At 44.9% G+C, this 27849-nt stretch overlaps 1 protein-coding gene across 5 annotated transcripts in view; it reads right to left on the bottom strand.

Moving 5' to 3' along the window:
• LOC121584843 (vinexin) overlaps positions 1-27642 on the bottom strand; it is a 54463-nt gene extending 26821 nt beyond the window's left edge. The window contains exons 1-3 of one of the 5 annotated variants that reach the window (XR_006003767.1): positions 18409-18506; positions 1406-1483; positions 70-264 (exon numbers count right to left, since the gene is read on the bottom strand). Coding sequence is in view for 4 of the 5 variants with exons in the window: in XM_041900998.1 (XP_041756932.1) it covers positions 70-264; positions 1406-1483; positions 18409-18417 (282 nt within the window). In the remaining variant the exon portion in view is untranslated. Of the gene's footprint in view, positions 1-69; positions 265-1405; positions 1484-18408; positions 18507-20303; positions 20366-27524 lie in introns of those variants that run through there. The other 4 variants (XM_045225696.1, XM_045225697.1, XM_041900998.1 and 1 more) reach the window with 4 other exon arrangements.
• Between the last annotated feature and the right edge of the window lie 207 nt (positions 27643-27849).

Below are 27849 nucleotides of genomic sequence, written 5' to 3'. Positions count from 1 at the left end.
TCAGCCAAACTGCTGTTATCATTGGAGTGCTACAATAACCAGGTGTATCTCCTTGAGAGTATTGCTTACCTTAATATGCTCCACAGGTGGCAGTCTTGTGGAACGGAAGGGGCTGAGAGGGGGCGTGGGGAGCCCCGGGGAGATGACTACCACCTCCTGGGTCAGGTCTGGAAAGGACAGGTGATGCTGCTGGCTGGAGGAAGGACCATCGTCAGAGAAGACGATACAAGAGCCGTTCAGATGGTCCCAAACTTCCACACGATGCTACAGGAGAGAGGCAGTTGAACACTATATCTAAACACAGCCATGTCATCAATGGGTACCACTTCACCCCTCTGTGAATCAATCTCTCTCTCTCTCTCTCTCTCTCTCTCTCTCTCTCTCTCTCTCTCTCTCTCTCTCTCTCTCTCTCTCTCTCTCTCTCTCTCTCTCTCTCTCTCTCTCTCTCTCTCTCTCTCTCTCTCTCTCTCTCTCTCTCTCTCTCTCTCTCTCTCTCTCTCTCTCTCTCTCTCTCTCTCTGAGGGAGGTCAGGTGAGCTTGTTAACCACATTGTTTTTCTCTGGACACTACTTGGCCCTAACAGTGGGGCTCCTGGTGAAAAGGCCTCAAATGTATTTAAAGCAGAGCAGCAGAAGGAAGTGCTTTTCCACCCACTTCATCTTCCTTGCAGAGGCTGGAGAAAGGGCCCATTCAGGACCCTTGGGGGCTGAAATATGAGAGGCACATTATAAGCCCATTAACCATCTATTCAGCTGTGCTGCGTATTCTCCAACCAGGGGGCGTGGCCCAGGCCGAGGGGGTCGGAAAGGGGTTGCTGATGTTGACCGTAGTGAAAGTGCACCAGCATTAGCGATGCTTCCAAAGCCCTCCCCTGCTCTCTGCCCCCCTCCTTGCTGCCCAATACCACCCCTCCTATCCGACTCCTGCGTGTTTGAATGCAAAGGGTGGCGTTTGAGCTTTCTCTGTGTGGACTCTGGGGGTCATGGGAAGTTCCTGTGCCTCTCACACAGGGTGAAACTGTATCTAGTTAAATCAGAGAGATGCCATTGTGGAGCCAGGACTGGGGCATTTTCATGGAAATTCTAGCCTGTCCATAAATAGCTGTTCTTTTCATTCTACCTTGTACGTGTTAGTGTTTTTCCTTGTTGTTTAGCATCTTTAAAAGGCCTCCCTCTGTGTGCTGTTCATGCCAACTCTGCCAAGACAGACTTCAAAGATAATAATTATTGTCTCTGACACAGCAAAATCTTTTTGTTTTTAACATCTCTAGCAAACCTTCAATACTTTGGGTCTGCCTGAATATATTATTTCATATAATTCAGTTCTACTAAGGATCTAGCTCTCTTCCTGTGGTCTTAAATTATGAATTATTTGTGAGTTAAGAAGCATGTCAAAATGCCTGTACCTGAGACTGCATGTCATCTGTTATGGTCCTGGATGGTCTCTGACGTCCAAGTCTTTGTGCAGATGCCAAATTATCCACCTGAGATAAACAAAACACACATAAAGGTTAGATCTTGACCAATAATTGATGTCATGCTTACTCACATGCAGAGAACAATCACATCACACCACGGCAGCATATTCTCTTACACCCCCAAAGGAGACAAACAGATGTATGGTCAATTCCCTGTTGATCCAGAGACAATTGCATTATGCCTCTGAGCTGGGTCACGTCAAAGTATTAAAGACCGATAACGGCCTGACCAAAGAGCTCAGGAGCTGCACTAATGAAAGTAACTTAGAATGCTAATAGAAGTCATTCAACCTGGTGAATCCAGGTGAAAGCTATGATCCCTTATGTTACTAACAGTTAAAAGTCTGAAGTTTACATACACCATAGCCAAATACATTTAAACTCAGTTTTTACAATTCCTGACATTTAATCCTAGTACAAATTCCCTGTCTTAGATCAGTTAGGATCACCACTTTATTTTAAGAATGTGAAATGTCAGAATAATAGTAGAGAGAATGATTTATTTCAGCTTTTATTTATTTCATCACATTCCCAGTGGGTCAGAAGTTTACATACACTCAATTAGTATTTGGTAGCATTGCCTTTAAATTGCTTAACTTGGGTCAAACGTTTTGGGTAGCCTTCCACAAGCTTCCCACAATAAGTTGGGTGAATTTTGGCCCATTCTTCTTGACAGAGCTGGTGTAACTGAGTCAGGTTTCTAGGCCTCCTTGCTCGCACACGCTTTTTCAGTTCTGCCCACAAATGTTCTATAGGATTGAGGTCAGGGCTTAGTGATGGCCACTCCAATACCTTGACTTTGTTGTCCTTAAGCCATTTTGCCACAACTTTGGAAGTATGCTTGGCGTCATTGTCCATTTGGAAGACCCATTTGCGACCAAGCTTTAACTTCCTGACTGATGTCTTGAGATGTTGCTTCAATATATCCACATAATTTTCCTTCCTCATCTATTTTGTGAAGTGCACCAGTCCCTCCTGCAGCAAAGCACCCCCACAGCATGATGCTGCCATCCCCGTGCTTCACGGTTGTGATGGTGTTCTTCGGCTTGCAAGCTCACCCCCTTTTTCCTCCAAACATAACGATGGTCATTATGGCCAAACAGTTCTATTTTTGTTTCATCAGACCAGAGGACATTTCTCCAAAAAGTACGATATTTGTCTCTATGTGCAGTTGCGTAGTCTGGCTTTTTTATGGCGGTTTTGGAGCAGTGGCTTCTTCCTTGCTGAGCGGCCTTTTAGGTTATGTCGATATAGGACTTGTTTTACTGTGGATATAGATACTTTTGTACCCGTTTAACAAGGTCCTTTGCTGTTGTTCTGGGATTGATCTGCACTTTCCGCACCAAAGTACGTTCATCTCTAGGAGACAGAACGCGTCTCCTTCCTGAGCGGTATGACGGCGTGGTCCCATGGTGTTTATACTTGCTTACTATTGTTTGTACAGATGAATGTGTTACCTTCAGGCGTTTGGAAATTGCTCCCAAGGATGAACCAGACTTGTAGAGGTCTACAATTTTTTCTGAGGTCTTGGCTGATTTATTTAGATTTTCCCATGATGTCAAGCAAAGAGGCACTGAGTTTGAAGGTAGGAATTGAAATACATCCACAGGTACACCTCCAATTGACTCAATGATGTCAATTAGCCTATCAGAAGCTTCTAAAGCAATGACATCCTTTTCTGGAATGTGTTTAAAGGCAGTGTCAACTTAGTGTATGTAAACTTCTGACCCACTGGAATTGTGATACAGTGAATTATAAGTGAAATAATCTGTCTGTAAACAATTGTTGGAAAAATTACTTGTGTCATGCACAAAGTAGATGTCCTAACCGACTTGCCAAAACTATAGTTTGTTAACAAGAAAATGTGTGGAGTGGTTGAAAAACGAGTTTTAATGACTCCAACCTAAGTGTATGTAAATTTCCGACTTCAACTGTATTAAATCCAATTCAATCAGTGTAGATGAAGGGGAGGAGACAGGTTAAAGAAGGATTTTTAAGCCTTGAGACAATTGAGACATGGATTGTGTATGTGTTCCATTCAGGGGGTGAATGGGCAAGACAAATAAATGCCTTTACATTTTAGTCATTTAGCAGACGCTCTTATCCAGAGCGATTTACAGGAGCAATTAGGGTTAAATGCCTTGCTCAAGGGCACATCGACAGATTTTTCACCTAGTCGGCTCGGGGATTAGAACCAGCGACCTTTCGGTTACTGGCACAACGCTCTTCACCACTAAGCTACCTGCCGCCCCATACCTTTTGAACAGGGTATGGTAGTAGGTACCAGGTGCACCAGTTTGAGTGTGTCAAGAACTGCAACGATGCTGGGTTTTTCCCACTCAACAGTTTCCCATGTGTATCAAGAATGGTCCACCACCCAAAGGACATCCAGCCTACTAGACACAACTGTAAGAAGCATTTGAGTCAACATGGGCCAGCATCCCCGTGGAATGCTTTCAACACCTTGTAGAGTCCATGCCCTGATGAATTGAGGCTGTTCTGAGGGCAAAAGGGAGTGCAACTCAATATTAGGAACGTGTTCCGAATGTTTTTAACACTCAATGTATTTCCAGCAACAAACAGCTTTTCTACTTTCTCACACCATCCTACAATTATTGGATAATTCGTTATGCATGCTGAGAATCACTCCCAGAGATCTGAACTTTGATACACTTCCCGGCAGAAGAGCAGGCATGCATTCAAGACAGAATTATGTGTTCTCTAAAGATGAGTGTACTCATTCCAGATGAAAATAGCATTACTTTCTAGAAAACGTTGCATGTCTTGTATGCTATATGTTAATGTGTAACGTCCTTTGCTGGGTCTCTGTGGGATTGAGGCCATCTTTTTCAGTGGAAGATTTAACATTTAATCTCTGAGTCATTAGTCATCTGCCAAACAACCTTTCCTCCCATAAATCAAAACTAAGTTCTGAGCAGAGTTGACTGGCGTTCCATAAACCCACTGTCCAGGCATTCTGAAAGTGGAAAGTTTGTGTTATCCTCCTTTCCCTGTTACCACAGCAGAGGCCATTCAAAACAATGACAATGAGTCACAAGTCTCCCTAAACTCTTCCATAATATAAAGCAAAGATAGATTTGTGAAAATGGACAGTGTGGAGAGAGTGAGCCATGTCAGGCTGAAGTCAGGTCCTAATCACCAGCACCTTGAAAATCCTATTAGGAGAGCTGTTTCTACATCAAAGGCCATAGGGACTGAAGTGGAGGTTATTTCCTCTCTTGTTGGAAGCACCTCTCCTCTACAGTGGCTCAAAACATACATAATAACAGGGTTGCCATGGAAACTCAAGACCTGAAAACCTCTACAACTGCTACTATGGGACTTGAGAATTGATAAGTGATTCTAAAGGCGAACTTACTCCAATTTGGGCCTTGGCCAGGTGAGATTGAGAGCTGTCCAAGAGTATTTGGGTTGATGGGTTTTCCATGTGGCCCGTGTGGCCCGTGTAACTTAACATTAGAGACTGTAATCATTATGGTCAGTGCTCAGAGAGATATATGCACTCTGTGTGTATACAGTAGTACAACACAGGACCCAATGTAGCAGAGAGATCCAATCAGTGTTCCTGGTTCTAGACAACGATGTCACTCTTTCTGACTCATCACCTCCGAATAAACCAGATTACATAAAAGGGAAAATAAGGGAAATGGGGGATCAATGTCTACAATAATCCCATTACAGCTCAGATTCAACACAGATGTTAAGACTGCACTAAAAGCAATTATGTTTATGTGAGGGACACTGTACCAGTATATCACATTTTACAACAGTGTAAATTAGTTCGGCCTTCTGGTTGTTGTATCTGTGGTATTTCAACAAAATATGGCCTTTAGGGCAGGCAGCATTATAGTTTCTCTTAACTCTGTGGTCCGTATGACCCTCAGGGCTGGTTCTTTGTGATGCTGTGTGTTCTGACATTCACTCTGAGATCCCATCTCACTGATTCATTGACATTTTGGACAAACAGTTATTCCACACAGGAGGACTGTTTAATCTAATACTCCAAAATGGCACACAACTGAGCTACTTTTTGCTCCAAACACTGCTTCCATTCATGTCTCAACGTCAATCGCTGGAGTAATAGGGCTGTCTTTTGTTTCTTCTTTTTATATATAAATATTATAACATCAGTCCTTTCTGGCCTCCCTTTGAAAAAGGTCAAAGGTAATTGAGGAGAGGCGGTGAGGAGAGGAGAGGAAACTGGACGAAAATGCGCTTGTATGAAATGAGACTCCTTCTCCAATCACGCATCATCAGGCAAATTATGTTTACTGGGTGGAATCCCAAAATAAATGTATAAAGTGATAAAAACAAATGTACAGTGGGGAAAAAAAGTATTTAGTCAGCCACCAATTGTGCAAGTTCTCCCACTTAAAAAGATGAGAGAGGCCTTTAATTTTTATCATAGGTACACGTCAACTATGACAGACAAAATGAGAAAAAAAAATCCAGAAAATCACATTGTAGGATTTTTTATGAATTTATTTGCAAATTATGGTGGAAAATAAGTATTTGGTCAATAACAAAAGTTTCTCAATACTTTGTTATATACCCTTTGTTGGCAATGACACAGGTCAAACGTTTTCTGTAAGTCTTCACAAGGTTTTCACACACTATTTTGGCCCATTCCTCCATGCAGATCTCCTCTAGAGCAGTGATGTTTTGGGGCTGTCGCTGGGCAACACGGACTTTCAACTCCCTCAAAGATTTTCTATGGGGTTGAGATCTGGAGACTGGCTAGGCCACTCCAGGACCTTGAAATGCTTCTTACGAAGCCACTCCTTCGTTGCCCGGGCAGTGTGTTTGGGATCATTGTCATGCTGAAAGACCCAGCCACGTTTCATCTTCAATGCCCTTGCTGATGGAAGGAGGTTTTCACTCAAAATCTCACGATACATGGCCCCATTCATTCTTTCCTTTACACGGATCAGTCGTCCTGGTCCCTTTGCAGAAAAAACAGCCCCAAAGCATGATGTTTCCACCCCCATGCTTCACAGTAGGTATGGTGTTCTTTGGATGCAACTCAGCATTCTTTGTCCTCCAAACACGACTGAGTTGAGTTTTTACCAAAAAGTTATATTTTGGTTTCATCTGACCATATGACATTCTCCCAATCCTCTTCTGGATCATCCAAATGCACTCTAGCAAACTTCAGACGGGCCTGGACATGTACTGGCTTAAGCAGGGGGACACGTCTGGAACTGCAGGATTTGAGTCCCTGGCGGCGTAGTGTGTTACTGATGGTAGGCTTTGTTACTTTGGTCCCAGCTCTATGCAGGTCATTCACTAGGTCCCCCTGTGTGGTTCTGGGATTTTTGCTCACCGTTCTTGTGATAATTTTGACCCCACGGGGTGAGATCTTGCGTGGAGCCCCAGATCGAGGGAGATTATCAGTGGACTTGTATGTCTTCCATTTCCTAATAATTGCTCCCACAGTTGATTTCTTCAAACCAAGCTGCTCACCTATTGCAGATTCAGTCTTCCCAGCCTGGTGCAGATATACAATTTTGTTTCTGGTGTCCTTTGACAGCTCTTTGGTCTTGGCCATAGTGGAGTTTGGAGTGTGACTGTTTGAGGTTGTGGACAGGTGTCTTTTATACTGATAACAAGTTCAAACAGGTGCTATTAATACAGGTAACGAGTGGAGGACAGAGGAGCCTCTTAAAGAAGAAGTTACAGGTCTGTGAGAGCCAGAAATCTTGCTTGTTTGTAGGTGACCAAATACTTATTTTCCACCATAATTTGCAAATAAATTCATTAAAAATCCTACAGTGTGATTTTCTGGATTATTTTTTCTTAATTTGTCTGTCATAGTTGACGTGTACCTATGATGAAAATTACAGGTCTCTCTCATCTTTTTAAGTGGGAGAACCTGCACAATTGGTGGCTGACTAAATACTTTTTTTCCCCACTGTAGCTAGTTGTGCAAGAAATGTTTTAGATAAAAGGATAAGTAGCATATCGTTGTTAAATGTATGCATGCTTTTCTCTTTCAAAAAACCAAGCTGATTCAAAGGGGGCGTGGCAGATTTCAAAACTCTTCTGTGAAGGACTCAGGTAGGATACACTTGTGCTTCCTCGCCAAAAGGAGGCTATCGAGGAGGGGAGGACCATCTTCCGTTTGCCGACTAACAAATTTACACTCTACTCGACCACGGAAGAGAGAGGATGGAGGAGAGAGGACGGAGGACGGACTTTTGCCCAAAGGAGAAAAGGCCATAGTGTCTGTGAACTTGATTTACGAGATGTTTCTTGTACTCTGGATACCATGATTAAGTCACATATAGTTTGGAGTGCTCTATTCACTTTGGACATTTCTCACAAATGCAATATATTAAGTCAGATTGCTAGAGCTGTAGCATGTCTTGTGTAATGCCCTCCCCATGTCTTTCAACATCTGCCTTGTGGTACAGCAGCCAGACTGCATTGGGACAATGAAAGAGGATACATGATTGAGGACATACAAGAGGAGACAGGAGGATGACTGTGGTAATCACTCTCTCATGGCCTCCTCACACATCTCTGCTCAACGAAACTCATGAATCCCTTTGAACTTTGCCAGATGCTTTGCAATCGACTCACATTCGAAGAGAATGGGGTCGTAAGAAAACTAGTATTTGATTTGCAGTTGCAGACATTAGCAGTTGTCTCCCACTGAGTGAGATGACACTATATATACACAAGTATGTGGACACCCCTTAAAATTTGTGGATGGGTTTGGCGGATGCCAGAAGAACGCTACCTGCCCGAATGCATAGTGCCAAATGTAAAGTTTGGTGGAGGAGGAATAATGGTCTGGGGCTGTTTTTCATGGTTCGGCTAGGCCCCTTAGTTCCAGTGAAGGGAAATCTTAACGCTACAGCATACAATTACATTCTAGACGATTCTGTGCTTCCAACTTTGTGGCAAAAGTTTTGGGAAGGCCCTTTCCTGTTTTAGCATGTTTGGGGAAGCCCCCATGCACAAAGCAAGGTCCATACAGAAATGGTTTGTCGAGATCGGTGTGGAAGAACTTGACTGGCCTGCACAGAGCCCTGATCTCAACCCCATCGAACACCTTTTGGATGAATTGGAACGCTGACTGCGAGCCAGGCCTAATCACCCAACATCAGTGCCTGACCTCACTAATGCTCTTGTGGCTGAATGGAAGCAAGTCCCCGCATCAATGTTCCAACATCTAGTGGAAAGCCTTCACAGAAGAGTGGAGGCTGTTATAGCAGCAAAGGGGGGACCAACTCCATATTAATGCCAATGATTTTGGAATGAGATCGACGTGCAGGTGTCCACATACTTTTGATCATGTAGTGTAGTTGTTCACAAACTCAGATGTTAGATACAGATACAGAGATCAGTAGAGACATGCAGACTAATTAGATTGTGTTGAGACAACAGACGACTTTGCAGAGAGAGAGAGAGGAAGAAGGAGGTGGTGTTAGTTACAGGAACAGTGGATAATGATGTAGTGAGTCAGAATAGTGTTAGTCAGCATGGGGTCACTGAACTTCACCACACCCTGCTGCTGATTCCCAGGAAATCTATGGGACGTTTCCCTCACGGCCAGTGGTGGAAAAAATACCCAATCGTCATACTTGAGTAAAGGTATAGATGCGTTAATAGAAAGTTACTCAGACATTACTTACAAAATATGCATTTGTGTTTAGTGAGTCCACCAGACAATAGGCAGTAGGGATGACCACGAGTTCTCTTGATAAGTGCATGAATTTCCCAATTTTCCTGTCCTGCTAAGCATTCAAATGTAACAAGTACTTTGGGTTGTCAGGTAACATGTATGGAGTAAAAAGTACAATATGTTCCTTAGGAATGTAGTGAAGTAAAAGTAAAAGTTGTCAAAAATATAAATAGTAATGTACAGATACCCCAAAAAACTACTTAAGTAGTACTTTAAAGTATTTTTTCTTAGGTACTTTACACCACTGCTCACGGCCCAGAATAGCAACCGCACAACTGAATAGGAGATGCACAATTACAGTACATAGGTCACATCAATAGATGTGTGTAGTTCGACGAAGATCAAGGGACCGACCCAATAACGTAAGGTTACTTAACGTAACCCCGGTTCTATAATAACATGAGTGAGGTCACTCAGTATGGGTAACGCCTTCGTTGTGCAGCAGGTAGCTTAATGGTTAAGAGCGTTGTGCCAGTAACCGAAAGGTTGCTGGTTCTAATCCCCGAGCCGACTAGGTAAAAAATCTGTCGATGTGCCCTTGAGCAAGGCACTTAACCCTAATTGCTCATGTAAGTCGCTCTGGATAAGAGCGTCTGCTAAATGACTCAAATGTAAAAATGTTGGGCGTGGTCAATAAGGAACTCCTATCACACAACGTGTGTCGTAGACAGACAGGAGCGACAGCCAATCGGGAGGACCCCACTTGTTTAAGGCGCAATCTCTCACCTCACAAGTATACGTTCTCCCTTATGCAGAGCGTGAAGGGCAATGCGCTGAGTGACCTCAGTCATATTATCATAGAACCGGGATTACGTTAAGTAAATTTCAAATAATAATTCAGTCACTCAATATGGGATATAGACAACTCCCGTAGCACTGGTATACTCTCCAAAGCCAGCTAATCAACCCTCAGAGGTCCCGAAACTAAGCACCGCATGTGCCAAAGAGGGTGCAGTGACGTCCAGTCGGTAGAACCTCATGAAGGTATGGTTGGTGCCCCAACATGCTGAATTGCAGATCTCTTGCACAGAGATGCCTTTGAACAGTGCCCATGACGCACCAATACCTCTGGTGGAATGAGCCCTTAGGGATGATACGCCCTTGCATTTATAATAGCACACGCTATCAAATCAAATCAAATTGTATTGGAATTAAGAAATATATAAATATTAGGACGAGCAATGTCGGAGTGGCATTGACTAAAATACAGTAGAATACAGTATGTACATATGAAATGAGTAAAACAGTATGTAAACATTATTAAAGTGACCAGTGATTATATTTCCATGTATATAGGGCAGCAGCCTCTAACATGCAGGGTTGAGTAACCGGGTGGTAGCTGGCTAGTGATGGCTATTTAACAGTCTGATGGCCTTGAGATAGAAGCTGTTTTTCAGTCTCTCGGTCCCAGCTTTGATGCACCTGTACTGACCTCACCTTCTGGATGATAGCGGGGTGAACAGGCCGTGGCTTGGGTGGTTGATGTCCTTGATGATCTTTTTGGCCTTCCTGTGACATCGGGTACTGTAGGTGTTCTGGAGGGCAGGCAGTGTGCAGACCGCACCACCCTCTGGAGAGCCCTGCGGTTGTGGGCGGTGCAGTTGCCGTACCAGGCCGTGATACAGCCCGACAGGATGCTCTCAATTGTGCATCTGTAAAAGTTTGTGAGGGTCTTATGGGCTGTTGCGCCTTCTTCACCACATTGTCTGTGTGGGTGGACCATTTCAGATTGTCAGTGATGTGGACGCCAAGGAACTTGAAGCTTTTCACATTCTCCACTGCGGTCCTGTCGATGTGGATAGGGGCGTGCTCCCTCTGCTGTCTCCTGAAGTCCACGATCAACTCCTTAGTTTTGTTGACGTTGAGGGAGAGGTTATTTTCCTGGTACCACTCCGCCGGGGCCCTCACGTCCTCCCTGAATGTTGTCTCATCATTGTTGGTAATCAGGCCTACTACTGTGTCGTCTGCAAACTTGATGATTGAGTTGGGGGCGTGCGTGGCCACTCAGTCATGGGTGAACAGGGAGTACAGGAGGGGGCTGAGCACACACCCTTGTGGGGCCCCTGTGTTGAGGATCAGCGAAGTGGAGGTGTTGTTTCCTACCTTCACCACCTGGGGGCGGCCCGTCAGGAAGTTCAGGACCCAGTTGCACAGGGCGGGGTTCAGACCCAGGGCCCCGAGCTTGGAGGGTACAATGGTGTTGTAGGCTGAGCTATAGTCAATGAACAGCATTCATACATAGGTATTCCTCTTGTCCAGATGGGATAGGGCAGTATGCAGTGCAACGGCAATTGCATCGTCTGTGGATCTATTGAGGCGGTATGCAAATTCAAGTGGGTCTAGGGTGTCAGGTAAGGTGGAGGTGATATGATCCTTAACTAGTCTCTCAAAGCACATCATGATGACAGAAGTGAGTGCTACTGTAGTAATTTAGTAATTTAGTTCAGTTACCTTTGCTTTCTTGGGTACAGGAACAATGGTGGACATCTTGAAGCAAGTGGGGACAGCAGACTGGGACAGGGAGAGTTTGAATATGTCCGTAAACACTCCAGCGAGCTGGTCTGTGCATGCTCTGAGGACTCGGCTAGGGATGCCGTCTGGGCCGGCAGCCTTGCGAGGGTTAACACACTTAAATGTCTTACTCACGTCGGCCACGGCAAACGAGAGCCCACAGTCCTTGGGAACGGGCCGCGTCGGTGACACTGTGTTATCCTCAAAGCGGGCGAAGGTGTTTAGCTTGTCCGGGAGCAAGACGTTGGTGTCCGCGACGTAACTGGATTTCCCGTGATAGTCTGTAGACCCTGCCACATACGTCTTGTGTCTGAGCCATTGAAATGCAACTTTGTCTCTGTACTGACATTTTGCCTGTTTGAGTGCCTTACGGAGGGAATAACTACACTGTTTGTATTCAACCATACTCCTAGTCACCTTGCTGTGGTTAAATGCGGTGGTTGCAGCTTTCAGTTTTGCGTGAATGCTGCCATCTATCCACGGTTTTTGGTTTGGGTAGGTTTTAATAGTCACAGTGGAAACAACATCCCCTATACACTTCCTGATGAACTCAGTCACTGTTTCCAATGGGATAAACGCTGGTGAGAAATGAGCCTCCCTGCGTGGGAAGGTGCCCAAGAGATGAAGAGCTAGTCGCTTTTCTCAGGGCTCTTATCCTATCCATTTAGGTGCGTAAAGCCTGTACTGGACACCAGTGGAGGCTGGTGGGAGGAGCTATAGGAGGAAGGGCTCATTTTAATGGTTAGAATGGAGTTACTGGAACGTTATCAAACACGTCAAACATATGGAAACCACGTTTGACTCCGTTCCTTTTCTTCCATTCCAGCCATTACAATGAGCTCATCCTCCTATAGCTCCTCCCACGAGCCTCCACTGCTGGACACAAACAGTGGAGCTGCTCTTCCTCCAGAGAGGAAAAGGGTGCAGGGTGAAAAGCAGATAGCGCCCAAGTAAGGCAATTACAAGCTCTACTAACGTTAGGCACAAAACAGGGGTTAGGTTTCAAGTTAACCTTGGACATCCCTGTAGGAAAACTCAGGCAAGAGTGGTGAACTGACAGTGCGTACAGATCTACCGCTCGCTTTGCAGATTTAATGGATAAAAGTAAGACAATTTGAATGAAAGAAGTCTCATATCTGCGCTTTCCAGTGGCTCAAACAACGGCTGAGACATAGCCTCAAGTACAACAGATAGGTCCCAAGTTGGTCACCGGGCGTAAGCAATGAGCATCCTTCATAAATGACAGATAAGGGGATGTTTACCCAAGTGCTTTGAATAATTTAAACTACCCTACGCGTAGGCCTGTCGCATTAAGATTCATCCTCTCAAGGGACAGGCCCAGAGTGCTAGGGTGTCCAGATGAGGATGGAAAATCTCCCTATGTAAAATAATCTCTGCTAACCACATCCGTCGTGGCCATCAGGGGGCTATCAGGATGATAGACAACCTCTGTTCCCTAACTCTGGCTAGAGTGGGGAGGATCAGACAGAGGGGGAAACACATAAAGCTGTCCCCTTGGCAATGGGTGCGCTAGCACGTCCACCCCTAGTGGCACATCGTTGTTTTCCATTGAAAATAACAACTGGCAGTGCGCGTTTCTACGCGATGCAAAGAGATCTATGGACGGTCGTCCGTATTTCTCCCATATCTGGGCCACTACAAAAGGCTGAAGCTTCCACTCTCCATACAGAGGATTCCCTCTGGATAACAAGTCTGCGCCTGTATTCATTACGCCTGGAACATGGGTCACGCGAAAGGAGATGGGCACTGCTCCACAGAAGGATATTTTGTGCTAGATTGTGCAACGGCAGAGATCGTGCGTCACTGTTGTCGTATTGTCCATTCTGATAAGGATGTGACGATTGTGGAGAAAAGGCCGAAATTGCTTTAGGGCCAGAAGCACTGTAAGCAACTTGAGGTAGTTTATGTGAGCAACACAGAGTTGTAGAGGCCACAATTCACTGCTCTGCCCTGTGACAGGTGCGTCTGTCGTCACATCCTTTCCTTGCAGACACTACCCCTAGGGGAGTACCTTTGACTAAGATCAAGGGGTCCCTCCAGTGGCAGAGAGCCGAAACTCATGGTAGGGATGCTATTATCTTGCGATGGAGGTGACGAAGGGAACACAGACGTACGGCCAGGACCCATCGCTGAATTTCTCTTATTATCAGCAACCCCAGCGGGACACGTTTTGAGCGTGACCGTATGCCTAAGTCTGAACATGGAGATGCACTGGCAATCCTGACTGATCCTGAAACCTATCTCTGTGAGGTAGGTTGTAAGGATAGCTGCTTGCTCCTGTGTCTGGGCACAGAGCAGGTCATCGTCTATGTAGGCAGAGATTCAGAGCCCCCTGGACCTCAGAGGGGTCAGTGCCGTGTCCACACATTTGCTGAAAGTCAGAGGGGCTAGTGAAAGGCTGATATTCATAGGCCTGGCCCTGAAAGGCGAACCTGAGAAATCTCCTGTGTGCTGGCAAAATGTTGATGTGAAAATAGGCATCCTGCAGATCAATGGAGCGAGACAGTGCGTTGTGCATAAGCATACAGAACGTGAACTTTTTCAGATAGCTGCTGAGGACCTGTAGGTCCTTTTGGGAATCAGAATGTAACAAGTGTAGAAGCCTAGTTGGCTTTCTTCTGCAGGTGTTGCTCTGATAGCCCTTTTGGTCAAAAGAGAGGAGATTTCCTGCTCCAGTATTTGAGCTGAGTCACGCTCGCTATTGAAAACACCACTCTGTTAAAAACAGGTGTTCTTCTGTCAAACGTAACACTTGGTCACCGTGGGCAAGATTACAGGGATGGACTGCGTATGCGCATCAATTCTCCACCCTTGTGGCAAGATGGCCACGGTCCATAACGCCCCTCTGGTGGCGTTATAGGGATTCACCTTTTGGTTATACTCATGTTCTGTGCCCTTGGCAAAAATCTTGGGTGCAACAGTGGTATTTTTAAATTGAAAAGGCAGTGTTTGTGCACGGAACGGGTACTGTGCTTTGTGGCAACTGCGCCTCAGTGCTTAATTTGTAAATTGGGAGGTGCCGGGAAAAGAAATGAGCGTGAGAGGAGGGTGACCTGGGGAGCTCTGAGGTACCGGAACGCATGAAGAAAATTAAACCTTTATAATTAAGCATTGCATGCATATCATCACATTTGCGTAGTGGCATAGAGCAGAGGCACTTACGGAAGTTGCACACATGGGGAACATTTTTAGTAGCCTAGGGTCTGGGAAACGTGGCCTTTTATAAATGCATTTCATGCAATTTTACATGACTGGAGACTTTGGGAGAATCTTTTGACACTGACAAACTGAGAATCTGAGATCAATAAAAACGACCTTGTCTTGAATCCATCAATAGCCTAGGCCTAGGTGTGTGAAGACACATATTGTAAGCTACAATATGAGGAGGAAATTGTAGTCCTAAACATGCTTTCCAGTTTCAATGACTCACCCAATGATGCACAGCTCACTCGCAAGTGATGACCGATGTGTTCATGCCAAAAGCTTATCTCTCTCTTGTTTTACTTTGTAAAACAATATTTGGAAGTTGATCAAATATTTTGGTAGGCTACAGCAGACAGATTAGTCTTCTCTTTTCAGCAGGAGCCATTTGCTTTCCAAACAGTTTTTTTCCCCCACGATTGTATTTGAAATATTGCGAAAGGCTTGTTTTGTCTGCATGCTGTTCACTGACAGATTTGCGTTCCCAACTGTAGGCTATGCCTTGTTATTGGGCTTCACACAATCCACAGCTAGGCAATAGAAGCTATTGATAGTCTGTGGCTAAATTAAAGGCCTTCTCATGGTGTAGTAGGCTATTCTGAATTGTTTCATTTCTTTCTGAACAGACAGCAGTAATTCTATAACTTTGGCAAATGGATTCAAATTTATCAGGGGTGCTGCAGCTCCTCCAGAACCCTTTGCACGTTTATGATTCTATTAGGAAATAAATGATGAAGTGCAACGCTGGAGAGATGAGAGTTGCAGGCTCATGTCTATCAGAGCAGAGAGAGGGAGAGAGATTATTTAAAGTGAATCTCATTCTAGTTCTGTGAGAGATACAGGCACACTTCTCACAAAGCCACAGCCACACATTGGTCTCAAACATAGGTTACAATGTTTCGCAAACCAAATCTACATTTTCACATTACGCTTTTTTTTTGGGGGGGTGAGGAGAATTAATCAAGTGGTAACTCAAATGAACTTTTATCATTTGTATAATAGTTTTTATATTGCAAAAAGTAATTTGACCTCATAAGGAAGAACCAAAGTGAGGTGAGAGGGAGCAACGGCGCCTTAGAAAGGAGCGGGGTCCCCCCTATTGGCTGTCGCTCCTGTCTGTCTACGACTTTGTGTGAAATGAATTCCTTATTGACCACTCCCAACGAAGGCACTACCCATACTGAGTGACCAAACGATTATTTGAAATAGAACTTACAACAAAGCCATGTCTATATTAGCTTTCATCTTGGCCGATAACTTACAAGGAAACTTGCAGGGGCGGTGTGTTCAATAGGGCGATATGGGCGACGCACTGCCAAACGGGAAAAGGAAGGGATTTTTTTTCTAATCAATTATATCACGGCAACAGTAGTTATCAGTGTTGTAATCTAGACGTCTGATCTGCCACAGTGCCACTAAATGTCCAATCAGGCTAAAGTCGTGCTTCAAATGCCCCCCTTTTGGGGCGATTTCAGTCAGGTTGAAAATCGCCCAGAAGTCTCTCATAGCCTCTAATGTAAAATAAAAAAAATTCAAATATCAGAGCTTTCAATACAATCTCTATGGGTTTCTGAGGGCTTGCACTTACGCGCTTTCGTCATACGTAACGTAACCATGAACGTAACTAAAAAAGAGCGGGTAGCCTCATCAATCAATTCACTACTACTGTGAAAATGGCTATAGCGTTCAGTGCAACTCGATTGTCTCTTTGAAATAAGTTACTTTTTGTCGGCGAACAAATGAAGATAAATTGGCAACGAAACAATTAGGACCTCCCAGACCAAATTTAATAATTCAACAGGTTTCTACTAAAGGGGGGAAGTCCTACACCCGAGGATTTTCCAAAAATTGGTACGAACGAAAAACCTGGCTAGCAGGCTGCGATGTAGCTAATGCAGTCTTCTGCTACCCCCTGCTTACTCTTTCACCCTGAAGGCGGCACGGCAGACAGCACCGCTTGGACAGCGACTGGTGTGTAACGGACATGCACCATCTTTCAGGAAAGATTAAGAAACATGAGCTGTCAAAGACCCACATGGATAGCTGTTTGAGATTGTCTGCTTTGGGTAGAGTGAACATTCCCACTCAACTGGATGAGGGATACAGGCTAGCTGTCCGCCGCCACAACGATGAGGTTAGTGTTGATAATCACAAGTTTACTGGAGAACTGAAACTGACAAGGCTGACAAGATAGGACCCTTTTGTCCATTGTTATTGGATAGGAACAGAACTTATAACCAGCTCCTGACCTAAATAGATCTTAGCACAACATTTTACTCAACATATCATATTCCATATTCACTATAACAAATATATTTACTACGACATTAGCAAGAACCGCCACATCCTCAGCCGGCTAATCCAGTGTGTGAAGTTTTGCGGAGTGTTTGAGTTAGCTTTGCGAGGCAAAGATGAAACTGAGGGCTCCACCAACCCTGGTAAGCCAACACTTTTGAGATCAGTCAATAAATGCTTCTGGTATTGACTTATATGCTGCCCCTGTCTTCATGTTGTTGCTGGACATATCTTTTTTAAATGTGTGTAGGTCACCTAAATCATCAGAAAAATTGCCCCCCCTGAGAATTTTTTCAGGAGCCGCCACTGGAAACTTGTAATATATTAGCTCTAATATGGAAGTCCATAAAAAAACTTTTATTATAAGAAAGTGTTTCACAACAGGATTTCTCTCACCACTAGTGTTTTAGGGTCAAGTGTTGCAACAGGATGGTCTCATGAAAAATGAGTTGGCACTCTATGGGCGGCAGGTAGCTTAGTGGTTAAGAGTGTTGTGCCAGTAACCGAAAGGTCGCTGGTTCTAATCCCCGAGCCAACTAGGTGAAAAATCTGTCGATGTGCCCTTGAGCAAGGCACTTAACCCTAATTGCTCCTGTAAGTCGCTCTGGATAAGAGCGTCTGCTAAATGACGTAAATGTAAATGTAATGTTTCTCTATGCATTGTCACCCAGACCACCCTCTCCTCCTCCTGTCTGTGGTAGGGGGTTTCTGTAACTGGGTCCAGCTCTGAACTCCTCCTCCACTGCATTGTTATCCCAGGGAGTATGGTTGTCAGGACAGCCATAAATGGCACCTTATGAGAAGTAGAACCTCTGCTACCAACAGTATCCACCACAACAGGCAGCCTGCCAGAGCACCGCCTGGGTAGAGGGAGTGTCTACGGCCAGGTGGAGTAACAATAGCTAAACTTTCCCTGATATTGTCCTCATGCCGAACATCATGGAAATATGTTTCAGCTTGAAAGAGAATGGACGGTACAGTGATACAAACATTTTACATGTTAATTGACATAAATCCATCATAATGAGGCATGTTACCAAAACGTACAGTACAAGGTAGTATCATAGCTTCAGTATAGTGAAATTGGTGTGCAAAGTCCCTTTATGGATAACTCGATTTGACCCCTAAAAAAGTGCCCACAACTAACCAAACTAGTGACATCCTCTCTATTGATTGTATTTCTATGACTGACCTCCTCCATTGGCTTCTGTGTGTAGGGCTGTGCTGAGCAGAAAGAGCAGGTTAATCATTGGCTCCATAATGTTGTTCCCAGCCATGAGAAGTCCTGCTCAGAGTTAGACTAATAAGGACACAGACCAAAACACAGACATGTTTGCTTAAGGTGGTGATTTTGTTTGTAGTGCAATACAGGTCCTAAAAACATCTGTTTTTTCCTTAATATCAGGCCGCATAACATCCCTTCATCTCTATCCTTTAATGGAGATACTTAATTTTTTGGGGGAAACAACATACTCATGTCTGGCCTCCCACTACTACTCTCAAGATGAGTGGGTGGGAGGTAATGCCTTATCAAATAATCTCACTCAATGTAGTAAATTCCAGGGGATACATTATGTAAGAAAGTAATAAACCTGAAAAGATCATCAGTATGTTTTTACTTGAACAGGATGTAAGAAGATAATCACAAACAATCTAATGGAAAATGAAACTTGAATCCTTTTCAAAGACCTGAGGGGTGACTCATCATCAGGTTGTTATTATAAAGATGTTCTCTAATGGTTCCTACAAGGTTAATCACACACTCCTGCCTTGTCTCCAGACTGCAACTTGGCACATGTGAACACATAGCCGTAGACCATACAAGGACCTGGACCCATCCTGTTTATTACATGCGCTTATTGAGGGATAGACACATTTATCAGAAGGAAACTATTCTGCCTCCTTGTATGGTGCTCCCTCCCCTCAGCCTGCTGCTTGGGGGATCCAGGGCTTCAGTGTTACTTGTCAATAGAGACACTACATATTCCCTGCTGGATTAGATGCTCTTCATCTAGACATACCATAGTCTCACTTTGAGGGGGCCAATAATAATATGAACTGAACTAGAGAGTGATTGGAGTTTTCAGGGAGGTTACTGTACTCACATTAGAGCTCATGCAGTGCCATGCAAGGTAGTTCAGCCCTTACACACCTACAAAAGAACAATCACAACCTTACAGTGTAGGCAAATATACCATCACAGTGCACACAAAAACACTCACACACCCATATGGGTACCTTTTTGTATATATGCAAAGCAGTGAGTATAGGCTGTTGTGATGGAGCGAGAGATCTCAGGAGAGCTCAAAGAGGATCAGTGCAGGGTGTAGAAATCATCCTGACATCCACAATAAGCCCCAAGGTGAAGGGTGAACATGTCCGGAGCCAGGGGGCCAAGGAGCCCTGTGTTAGGGGCAGTGTCTCAGGGCATTGTCCCTGACAGGGATGTCTATTTCCACATGCGTCACATCATGGAGTCACACCGTTAATAAGGTAGCCCCCATGATTACAGTACAGTATACACAAACCCGTGGACAGAGCAGTGAGTAATGACCATAATAACACAGCCCCCTTCTCATGCCCACCCTCTGTGTTCCTGTAATGTGGCAGGGGGTGCATCAGAGCTGCCCTCTCCTCCACTCATTCACAAACCACAACTCAGATTGTTTCTCTAGGACAGTTCCTAAATCACAGCACAGACCTCATCACTGAGCGTAGCAGAATAAAACAGCCTTCTTCTGTCAGAATGAGACAGCCGTAACTTCAGGTACACTATACTGTACTGGGTCTCGCTGTGTGGCCATCCTCTCAGTTTGCTGAGAGTCTCTTTTTTTTAAAACACAGACAAATTCCTGGGAAAGTCTGCTGCACTAATGCTGTGAAGCAAGCTAGTAAGCCTGGAGCAGACAGGCAGACAGGCAGGTTACTCAACCCTTCAATAAAATCAGAGCAAAGCAGTACCTACCACAGCCCCATGATCACATAGTTAGTTACTGTTTAAAATATCTCAGTCTGCTATGTTGGACAAGTGTATCTAAAGCTATTTCATCCTACTGACTCATCATTGGAAAAGTGTAGGCTACTCACCTCTGATAAAGAATCCCAGGGAACAACTCTCAAAGTTCTATCTGCTCCGTGGTGCATGTAAGCCCAATATGTTGTGGGCAGTCCCTCTCTACTCCCTCTCTCACTCACTCTCTCTCTCTCTCTCTCACTCTCTTTCTCTGGACTCCCTCCACCTGTGAAGGACTTCCCGGTTGACAGGCATTGCCATGGCAACCCCTGGACCCTGTTCAAAAGTCACCCTCCTCTTGGCTTGTCAGCGCGGGACTCCTTCAATGAAGAGTGCTCATCGTAGTGATAAGGTGATATTTCATACAGCGCAGGGTTAACCAAAAGGGAATGCAAATAGTTAATCACCTCCACAACACCCAACACTGCATCACCCACTCTCTCTCTTTCTCTCCCATGACTCACTCTCCTTTGTCCTGCTGTTTATGTCTTTTCTGGGGGCACATACAGGCCAGGTCTCTTTCCAGATCATTTATATCCATTTACAACACCTTAGACTGAGGGGCACGATGACTAGAGAGAAACTATATGTGAGGGTAGGTGAATCCATTTGAATTTGCTTCAACCACTGCGTCACGATCGTCGAACAGAGATGAGGACCAAGGCGCAGCGTTGCAGGCAAACATACTCTTTATTAGAGACACGATCAAAACCAACAAAACGAAAACGTGACAGTTCACGGTGTAACACAACAGACTCGAAACAAGATCCCACAAACTCTGTGGGGAAACAGGCTGCTAAAGTATGGTTCTCAATCAGAGACAACAAGCAACAGCTGAATCCCGTTGCCTCTGATTGAGAACCACACTGGCCAACATAGAACAACAATACTAGAAAGTGAAACCTAGAACAAAACACATAGACTTTACACACCCTGGCTCAACATATTAGAGTCCCCAGAGCCAGGGCGTGACAGTACCCCCCCCCCCCCTAAAGGCGCGGACTCCGACCGCGCCCACCAAATACCACAGGGGAGGGACCGGGTGGGCACTCCGCTTAGGCGGTGGATCCGGCTCCGGGCATGATCCCCGCTCCCTCTCCAACCCCCCAAAGTACCCCTGGTCCGGTCTGGCCGGAGCTGGACTGCACACTGGTGGAGCGGATTGCTCTAGCTCCGGCGTGAAGCATCTGACCGGTGCCGGACCAGCCACCGGTGGAACAGGCACGGGCCGTGCCGGACTGACGACGCACACCACTGGCTTGGTGTGGGGAGCAGGAGCGGGCCGAGCCGGGCTGACGAAATGCACCACTGACTTGGTGCGGGGAGCAGGAGCGGGCCGGACCGGGCTGACGAAGCGCACCACTGACTTGGTGCGGGGAGCAGGAACGGGCCGTGCCGGGCTGACGAAGCGCACCACTGACTTGGTGTGGGGAGCAGGAACGGGCCGAGCTGGGCTGACGAAACGCACCACTGACTTGGTGCGGGGAGCAGGAATGGGCCGGACCGGGCTGACGACGCGCACCACTGACTTGGTGCAGGGAGCAGGAACGGGCCGGACAGGGCTGACGACGCGCACCACAGACTTGGTGCGGGGAGCAGGAACAGGCCGGGCCGAGCTGGCGACGCGCACCGTAGACTTGGTGCGAGTGGCAGGAACAGGCCGGACCGTACTGGGAACACACACCACTGGCCCTACGTGGGGATCAGGAACAGGCCGGACCGGACTGGCAACACACGCCAGTACCTCTCGCCGTGCCTCTACATCCTCCTTCCCCCTGGTGACCAGTGACTCCCGTAACCTGGCGGCCTCCTGCTGCCCCGTCGTCCACGGCGTTAGCCCCCCCTAAAAAATGTATGAGCTTCACTCCTACCCGTGGACCAGGTCTCCATGCTTCTCGCCAGCCTTTCGCCCTTCTGCCTCCACGTCAAGCCCCTCTCTTCCTCACATGGCTTGACCCAGTCGAGGAGGCGAAGGAGATCCGCTAGAGATCTCTCAGGCGATGGCTCCTGGACTTGCTGCTTGGTCCAGTCTGGGTGGGATCTTCCGTCACGATCGTCGAACAGAGATGAGGACCAAGGCGCAGCGTTGCAGGCAAACATACTCTTTATTAGAGACACGATCAAAACCAACAAAACGAAAACGTGACAGTTCACGGTGTAACACAACAGACTCGAAACAAGATCCCACAAACTCTGTGGGGAAACAGGCTGCTAAAGTATGGTTCTCAATCAGAGACAACAAGCAACAGCTGAATCCCGTTGCCTCTGATTGAGAACCACACTGGCCAATATAGAACAACAATACTAGAAAGTGAAACCTAGAACAAAACACATAGACTTTACACACCCTGGCTCAACATATTAGAGTCCCCAGAGCCAGGGCGTGACACACTGACAGCTGATATAGAGAATAATCCAGAGATTAATCCTAGATTGCCTTTCATAATATGTAGCCCTTGGAGCACACAGACCATAAAACAATTGCATGAGAGAATACAGTAAATGGAACTACACAGTGTTAAAGTACAAGCAGAGTGAAACACATGCTCTCAAATTCCTCAGTTGTTCTCGCTACCATACATGGAAAATTAGAACTAGGTTTTCCAGGTTGTCTGCAGTGTTTGCCAATGGAGAGAAACAGGATAGACACCTGAAGTTTTACATGCTGACATAACTGTTTCTGTCACATATGTCTCAGGTACTGAGTTAGCCTTTACATGTTCCAGGAGTCAGCTCTTTTTCATCTGTCTGGCTTGGGACAGTGAAACTCAGGCAAATACCAGGCAGTGTCCACTTACTGAGTCTGTACCCCTGCTCTGGAGGTTGTTTTTGCCAAAGGAACATTTCGTTTTTCACCCCTAGAAGAAGGAATGCTTCTGGATAGTTTGGGCTGTAGCGGAAGAGGCTATACGGCCCAGTTAGGGCAGTCAGACGGGCACAGTCCCCCACTGTGACCCAATCCTACACCCTGTCACTCTGTGGCTCAATGAGGTGCAAGAGGTGATTGCTGCTTTGGCCGAGGACCCAGCACCTCTCTCACAAACACACTCCTCCCCTCCCTCTCTTCTTCTCTCCCATACACATTTCTCTTTCCCTCACTGTCATCTTGTCTGTACCTCCCTCCAGTGATAAATATAATATTTGGAGGGATGGGAACTCTAGCCTGTTTTTTCCACTGTCCCACTGAATCCATAGTGTGGTATTTGTAACAGTGATGGGATTCCAATGAATCAACCCTAGCAACTCTCAGCTCTGTACCAGACTAGTAAATCCCGCATATGAACTTTCAAACACATTGAAACCCTGTTCTCTCTCTGTGGTATGTTCCAATATGTTCAGTATGTTTCTATGAAACAATCATACCCATTGCATGGGTCATTAAAATCCCATGCAACAGCCAAAGACCATACCAAGTGAGTGAATACATCATGACATAAAGCTCTGTTACATAACAGTCAACTACCTAACTTGATGATGGCTAACGGTTGGGTACTTTTTCTACTGGTTGGGGAAAACATTTATCAGTGAAGCACTAAACTATCTGAACATTCATCATGCATTTGGAAGCAAACTGCCTATAAAATAAGCCATTTGGTTTCAATCAAGCATTCAGAATTTAGAGAGATTTAATAACTAAGAGTATAATGTAACTAAATATTGCTTAACACAGAAAGACAGCCAATAAAGTTATATAACTGTAAGTTCATTTGTTTTTTTTTCTTAGGTGACCTTTGTCTACATCAGGGGGTTCACAACCTAGGGAGCGGGACCTTTCTTGATTAAAAAAATAATAATTATACAAATAATAATTTGCAATTGTTTATACCGAGCTAAGACGATGCATAAATCCACAATGCTTTAGGCTAGAAACAAGCTGTAAAATGCCAGAGGAAGACACAACTCTGTTGCACATGGAAATATCATTGAGAAACTGTGCTACGACCTTCTAAATTCGAGGAGTCAAAGAAATTGGACTTTGCTTGGGAAATAATGTTATGTAATGTGTGACTCTGTCACTATCAATTGATCTAATCACTTTCTGTAAAAGAGAATATGTATAATTAAATTGAAGGTTCATATAAATTATCATAATAAAACATATTTGGTAGCGGAATATCATTTGCAGAAATTGGGTCTAAACTTGAATTTCCTTATCCATTATTATTAAAATATGTTATAAATCTTGTTAAACTACATAGAATGGCAGGAAATTAGCTATAAAACAACAACATTTTCCAAGGTCCCTCAAATTAAACAAAATCAAGCTTGTGGTGTATTTAATATATGCTAACTCAATAAGCAATAATAAAAAAGCGGGGCCCTGGGGGAAAAAGGTTCGGAACCCCTGGCCTACATGATCATCACCGTTCACCCATACAGCCAGATATACACTGTGACAGTGTTGTTAAAATGCCTTTCAGAAGGACACAACAGCACCATGGGGGTTGTTTGTTTGCTTTGCATGTAAACAACACTCTGGTCACAGCGGTCGGTGAATCTCCCAACTGTCTGAGCCATACAGACTGATAATGACTGATGATGAAGCCAACCATTCCAATGCATAACTCTTCCTGTATTAGACTCTCCTCTCGGGGAATGCTCGTCTCCTCTGGTATGGGAGGTCAGCTACTGTATGATAAGAACCTTCTCTCGCTCAGCACCAGAGCTCACAGCACTCATGCACCCTGAGTATCAGAGTAGACGAATGGACACAGGAAGATACAGTGGGGGGAAAAAGTATTTAGTCAGCCACCAATTATGCAAGTTCTCCCACTTAAAAAGATGAGAGAGGCCTGTAATTTTCATCATAGGTACACGTCAACTATGACAGACAAATTGAGAAAAAAAATCCAGAAAATCACATTGTAGGATTTTTAATGAATTTATTTGCAAATTATGGTGGAAAATAAGTATTTGGTCACCTACAAACAAGCAAGATTTCTGGCTCTCACAGACCTGTAACTTCTTCTTTAAGAGGCTCCTCTGTCCTCCACTCGTTACCTGATTTAATGGCACCTGTTTGAACTTGTTATCAGTATAAAAGACACGTCCACAACCTCAAACAGTCACACTCCAAACTCCACTATGGCCAAGACCAAAGAGCTGTCAAAGGACACCAGAAACAAAATTGTAGACCTGCACCAGGCTGGGAAGACTGAATCTGCAATAGGTAAGCAGCTTGGTTTGAAGAAATCAACTGTGGGAGCAATTATTAGGAAATGGAAGACATACAAGACCACTGATAATCTCCCTTGATCTGGGGCTCCACGCAAGATCTCACCCCGTGGGGTCAAAATGATCACAAGAACGGTGAGCAAAAATCCCAGAACCACACGGGGGGACCTAGTGAATGACCTGCAGAGAGCTGGGACCAAAGTAACAAAGCCTACCATCAGTAACACACTACGCCGCCAGGGACTCAAATCCTGCAGTGCCAGACGTGTCCCCCTGCTTAAGCCAGTACATGTCCAGGCCCGTCTGAAGTTTGCTAGAGTGCATTTGGATGATCCAGAAGAGGATTGGGAGAATGTCATATGGTCAGATGAAACCAAAATAGAACTTTTTGGTAAAAACTCAACTCGTCGTGTTTGGAGGACAAAGAATGCTGAGTTGCATCCAAAGAACACCATACCTACTGTGAAGCATGGGGGTGGAAACATCATGCATTGGGGCTGTTTTTCTGCAAAGGGACCAGGATGACTGATACGTGTAAAGGAAAGAATGAATGGGGCCATGTATCGTGAGATTTTGAGTGAAAACCTCCTTCCATCAGCAAGGGCATTGAAGATGAAACGTGGCTGGGTCTTTCAGCATGACAATGATCCCAAACACACCGCCCGGGCAATGAAGGAGTGGCTTCGTAAGAAGCATTTCAAGGTCCTGGAGTGGCCTAGCCAGTCTCCAGATCTCAACCCCATAGAAAATCTTTGGAGGGAGTTGAAAGTCTGTGTTGCCCAGCGACAGCCCCAAAACATCACTGCTCTAGAGGAGATCTGCAAAATACCAGCAACAGTGTGTGAAAACCTGTGTCATTGCCAACAAAGGGTATATAACAAAGTATTGAGAAACTTTTGTTATTGACCAAATACTTATTTTCCACCATAATTTGCAAATAAATTCATAAAAAATCCTACAATTTGATTTTCTGGATTTCTTTTCCTCATTTTGTCTGTTATAGTTGACGTGTACCTATGATGAAAATTACAGGCCTCTCTCATCTTTTTAAGTGGGAGAACTTGCACAATTGGTGGCTGACTAAATACTTTTTTCCCCACTGTAGGCTTGTAGTGGTTATTGGCCCAAAGAGGAAACTGAATGGTCCTTATCCATTTGGAGCTCTCAAGGTTATCTACTTCCAGGATAAAAGAGCCCAGCTAAACAAAGACAACAGGCACCACAAACATAGAAGTGGAAATTATGGTTTAGTATACAGATGTAGGATCTTAATTTGACCCCGTTTGCTACAGCAATAAGATAATCCTACAGCAACTGGAAATGTGAATTATTATGTGGAATATAATTATTCTGGAAATGTTTGTAGGGGTTGACACATTTTTCTCAGCAACAAAATAGTGATCAAATTATCAAGTACATCTGTACTAGTAAGCACTTAGATGGGTTCAGTTCCCTTTAGGTTAGGCGGCAGGTAGCTTAGTGGTTAAGAACGTTGTGCCAAGCCGACTAAGTGAAAAATCTGTCGATGTGCCCTTGAGCAAGGCACTTAACCCTAATTGCTCCTGTAAGTCGCTCTGGATAAGAGCGTCTGCTAAATGACTAAAATGAAAATGTAATAACTGTATTATGATAAAACACTGATGTGTTGAATAAATGAACAAATTAATGTATACAGTATGTACACATGAACATGCACAATATACCCAGAGGTGCAGTACTGAAGTGGTTTCATTCAGCATAGCTCTCAGCCCAAAACAACAGTCACAACATCAGAAAACTGTCTTTCAGTGTAGGAGGTCTGATTCCTATCTGCTCAAACAAAGACAGATAGCTCCTCCATAAGACAATGTTAGAACCCTACAATAACTACTCGGCTGCAACTCAACTGTTGCACAACAATATTCAGACAAAAAGTAATTGACACGCATGGAGAACTAAATATAAACACAGTTCCATTTCCCACAGTTCAAGTGTATAATCCGGTCATTACGGTCCTGATCTCTTCAACCCTCTAAGTGATAGAGCGAGAGCGAGCGAGCGGGAGAGTCTGACAACATAAACTGTTTGTGTTTTAGTCTTGGCATGGAGCAGCAGAGACAGATAGAGAGAGTCGTACTTACAGAGCAGTGCAGCGCGGACCGAGTAAAGGTTTTCTTGGTACAGTACAGAGGGAGAGAGAGAAAGAGAAGGAGAGAACCACTGCTGCTTTTTCTCTCTCTCTCTGGCCAACAGGGTGTATTTTATCTTCTGCGAGTGACTCAGCTTGTGTGTGTGTGTGTGTGTGTGTGTGTGTGTGTGCGCGCGCAACACCCCTCACTCCACTCTAAAGCTCATCAGGGACTCTGTAATAGTTTCCATCTGCAGCTGGAAATAATAGAAATTCCCATGCAGGCACAGCGTCAGTGGAACCACCCGTTTGTGTTTCATGAGCAGGAACAGAGGAGG

This window comes from Coregonus clupeaformis, chromosome 16, assembly GCF_020615455.1.
Source record: "Coregonus clupeaformis isolate EN_2021a chromosome 16, ASM2061545v1, whole genome shotgun sequence".
In the NCBI taxonomy this organism is placed as follows: Eukaryota; Metazoa; Chordata; class Actinopteri; order Salmoniformes; family Salmonidae; genus Coregonus; species Coregonus clupeaformis.
Note: the sequence above shows the minus strand (reverse complement) of the source record. Positions and strands in the feature narration are given on the sequence as shown.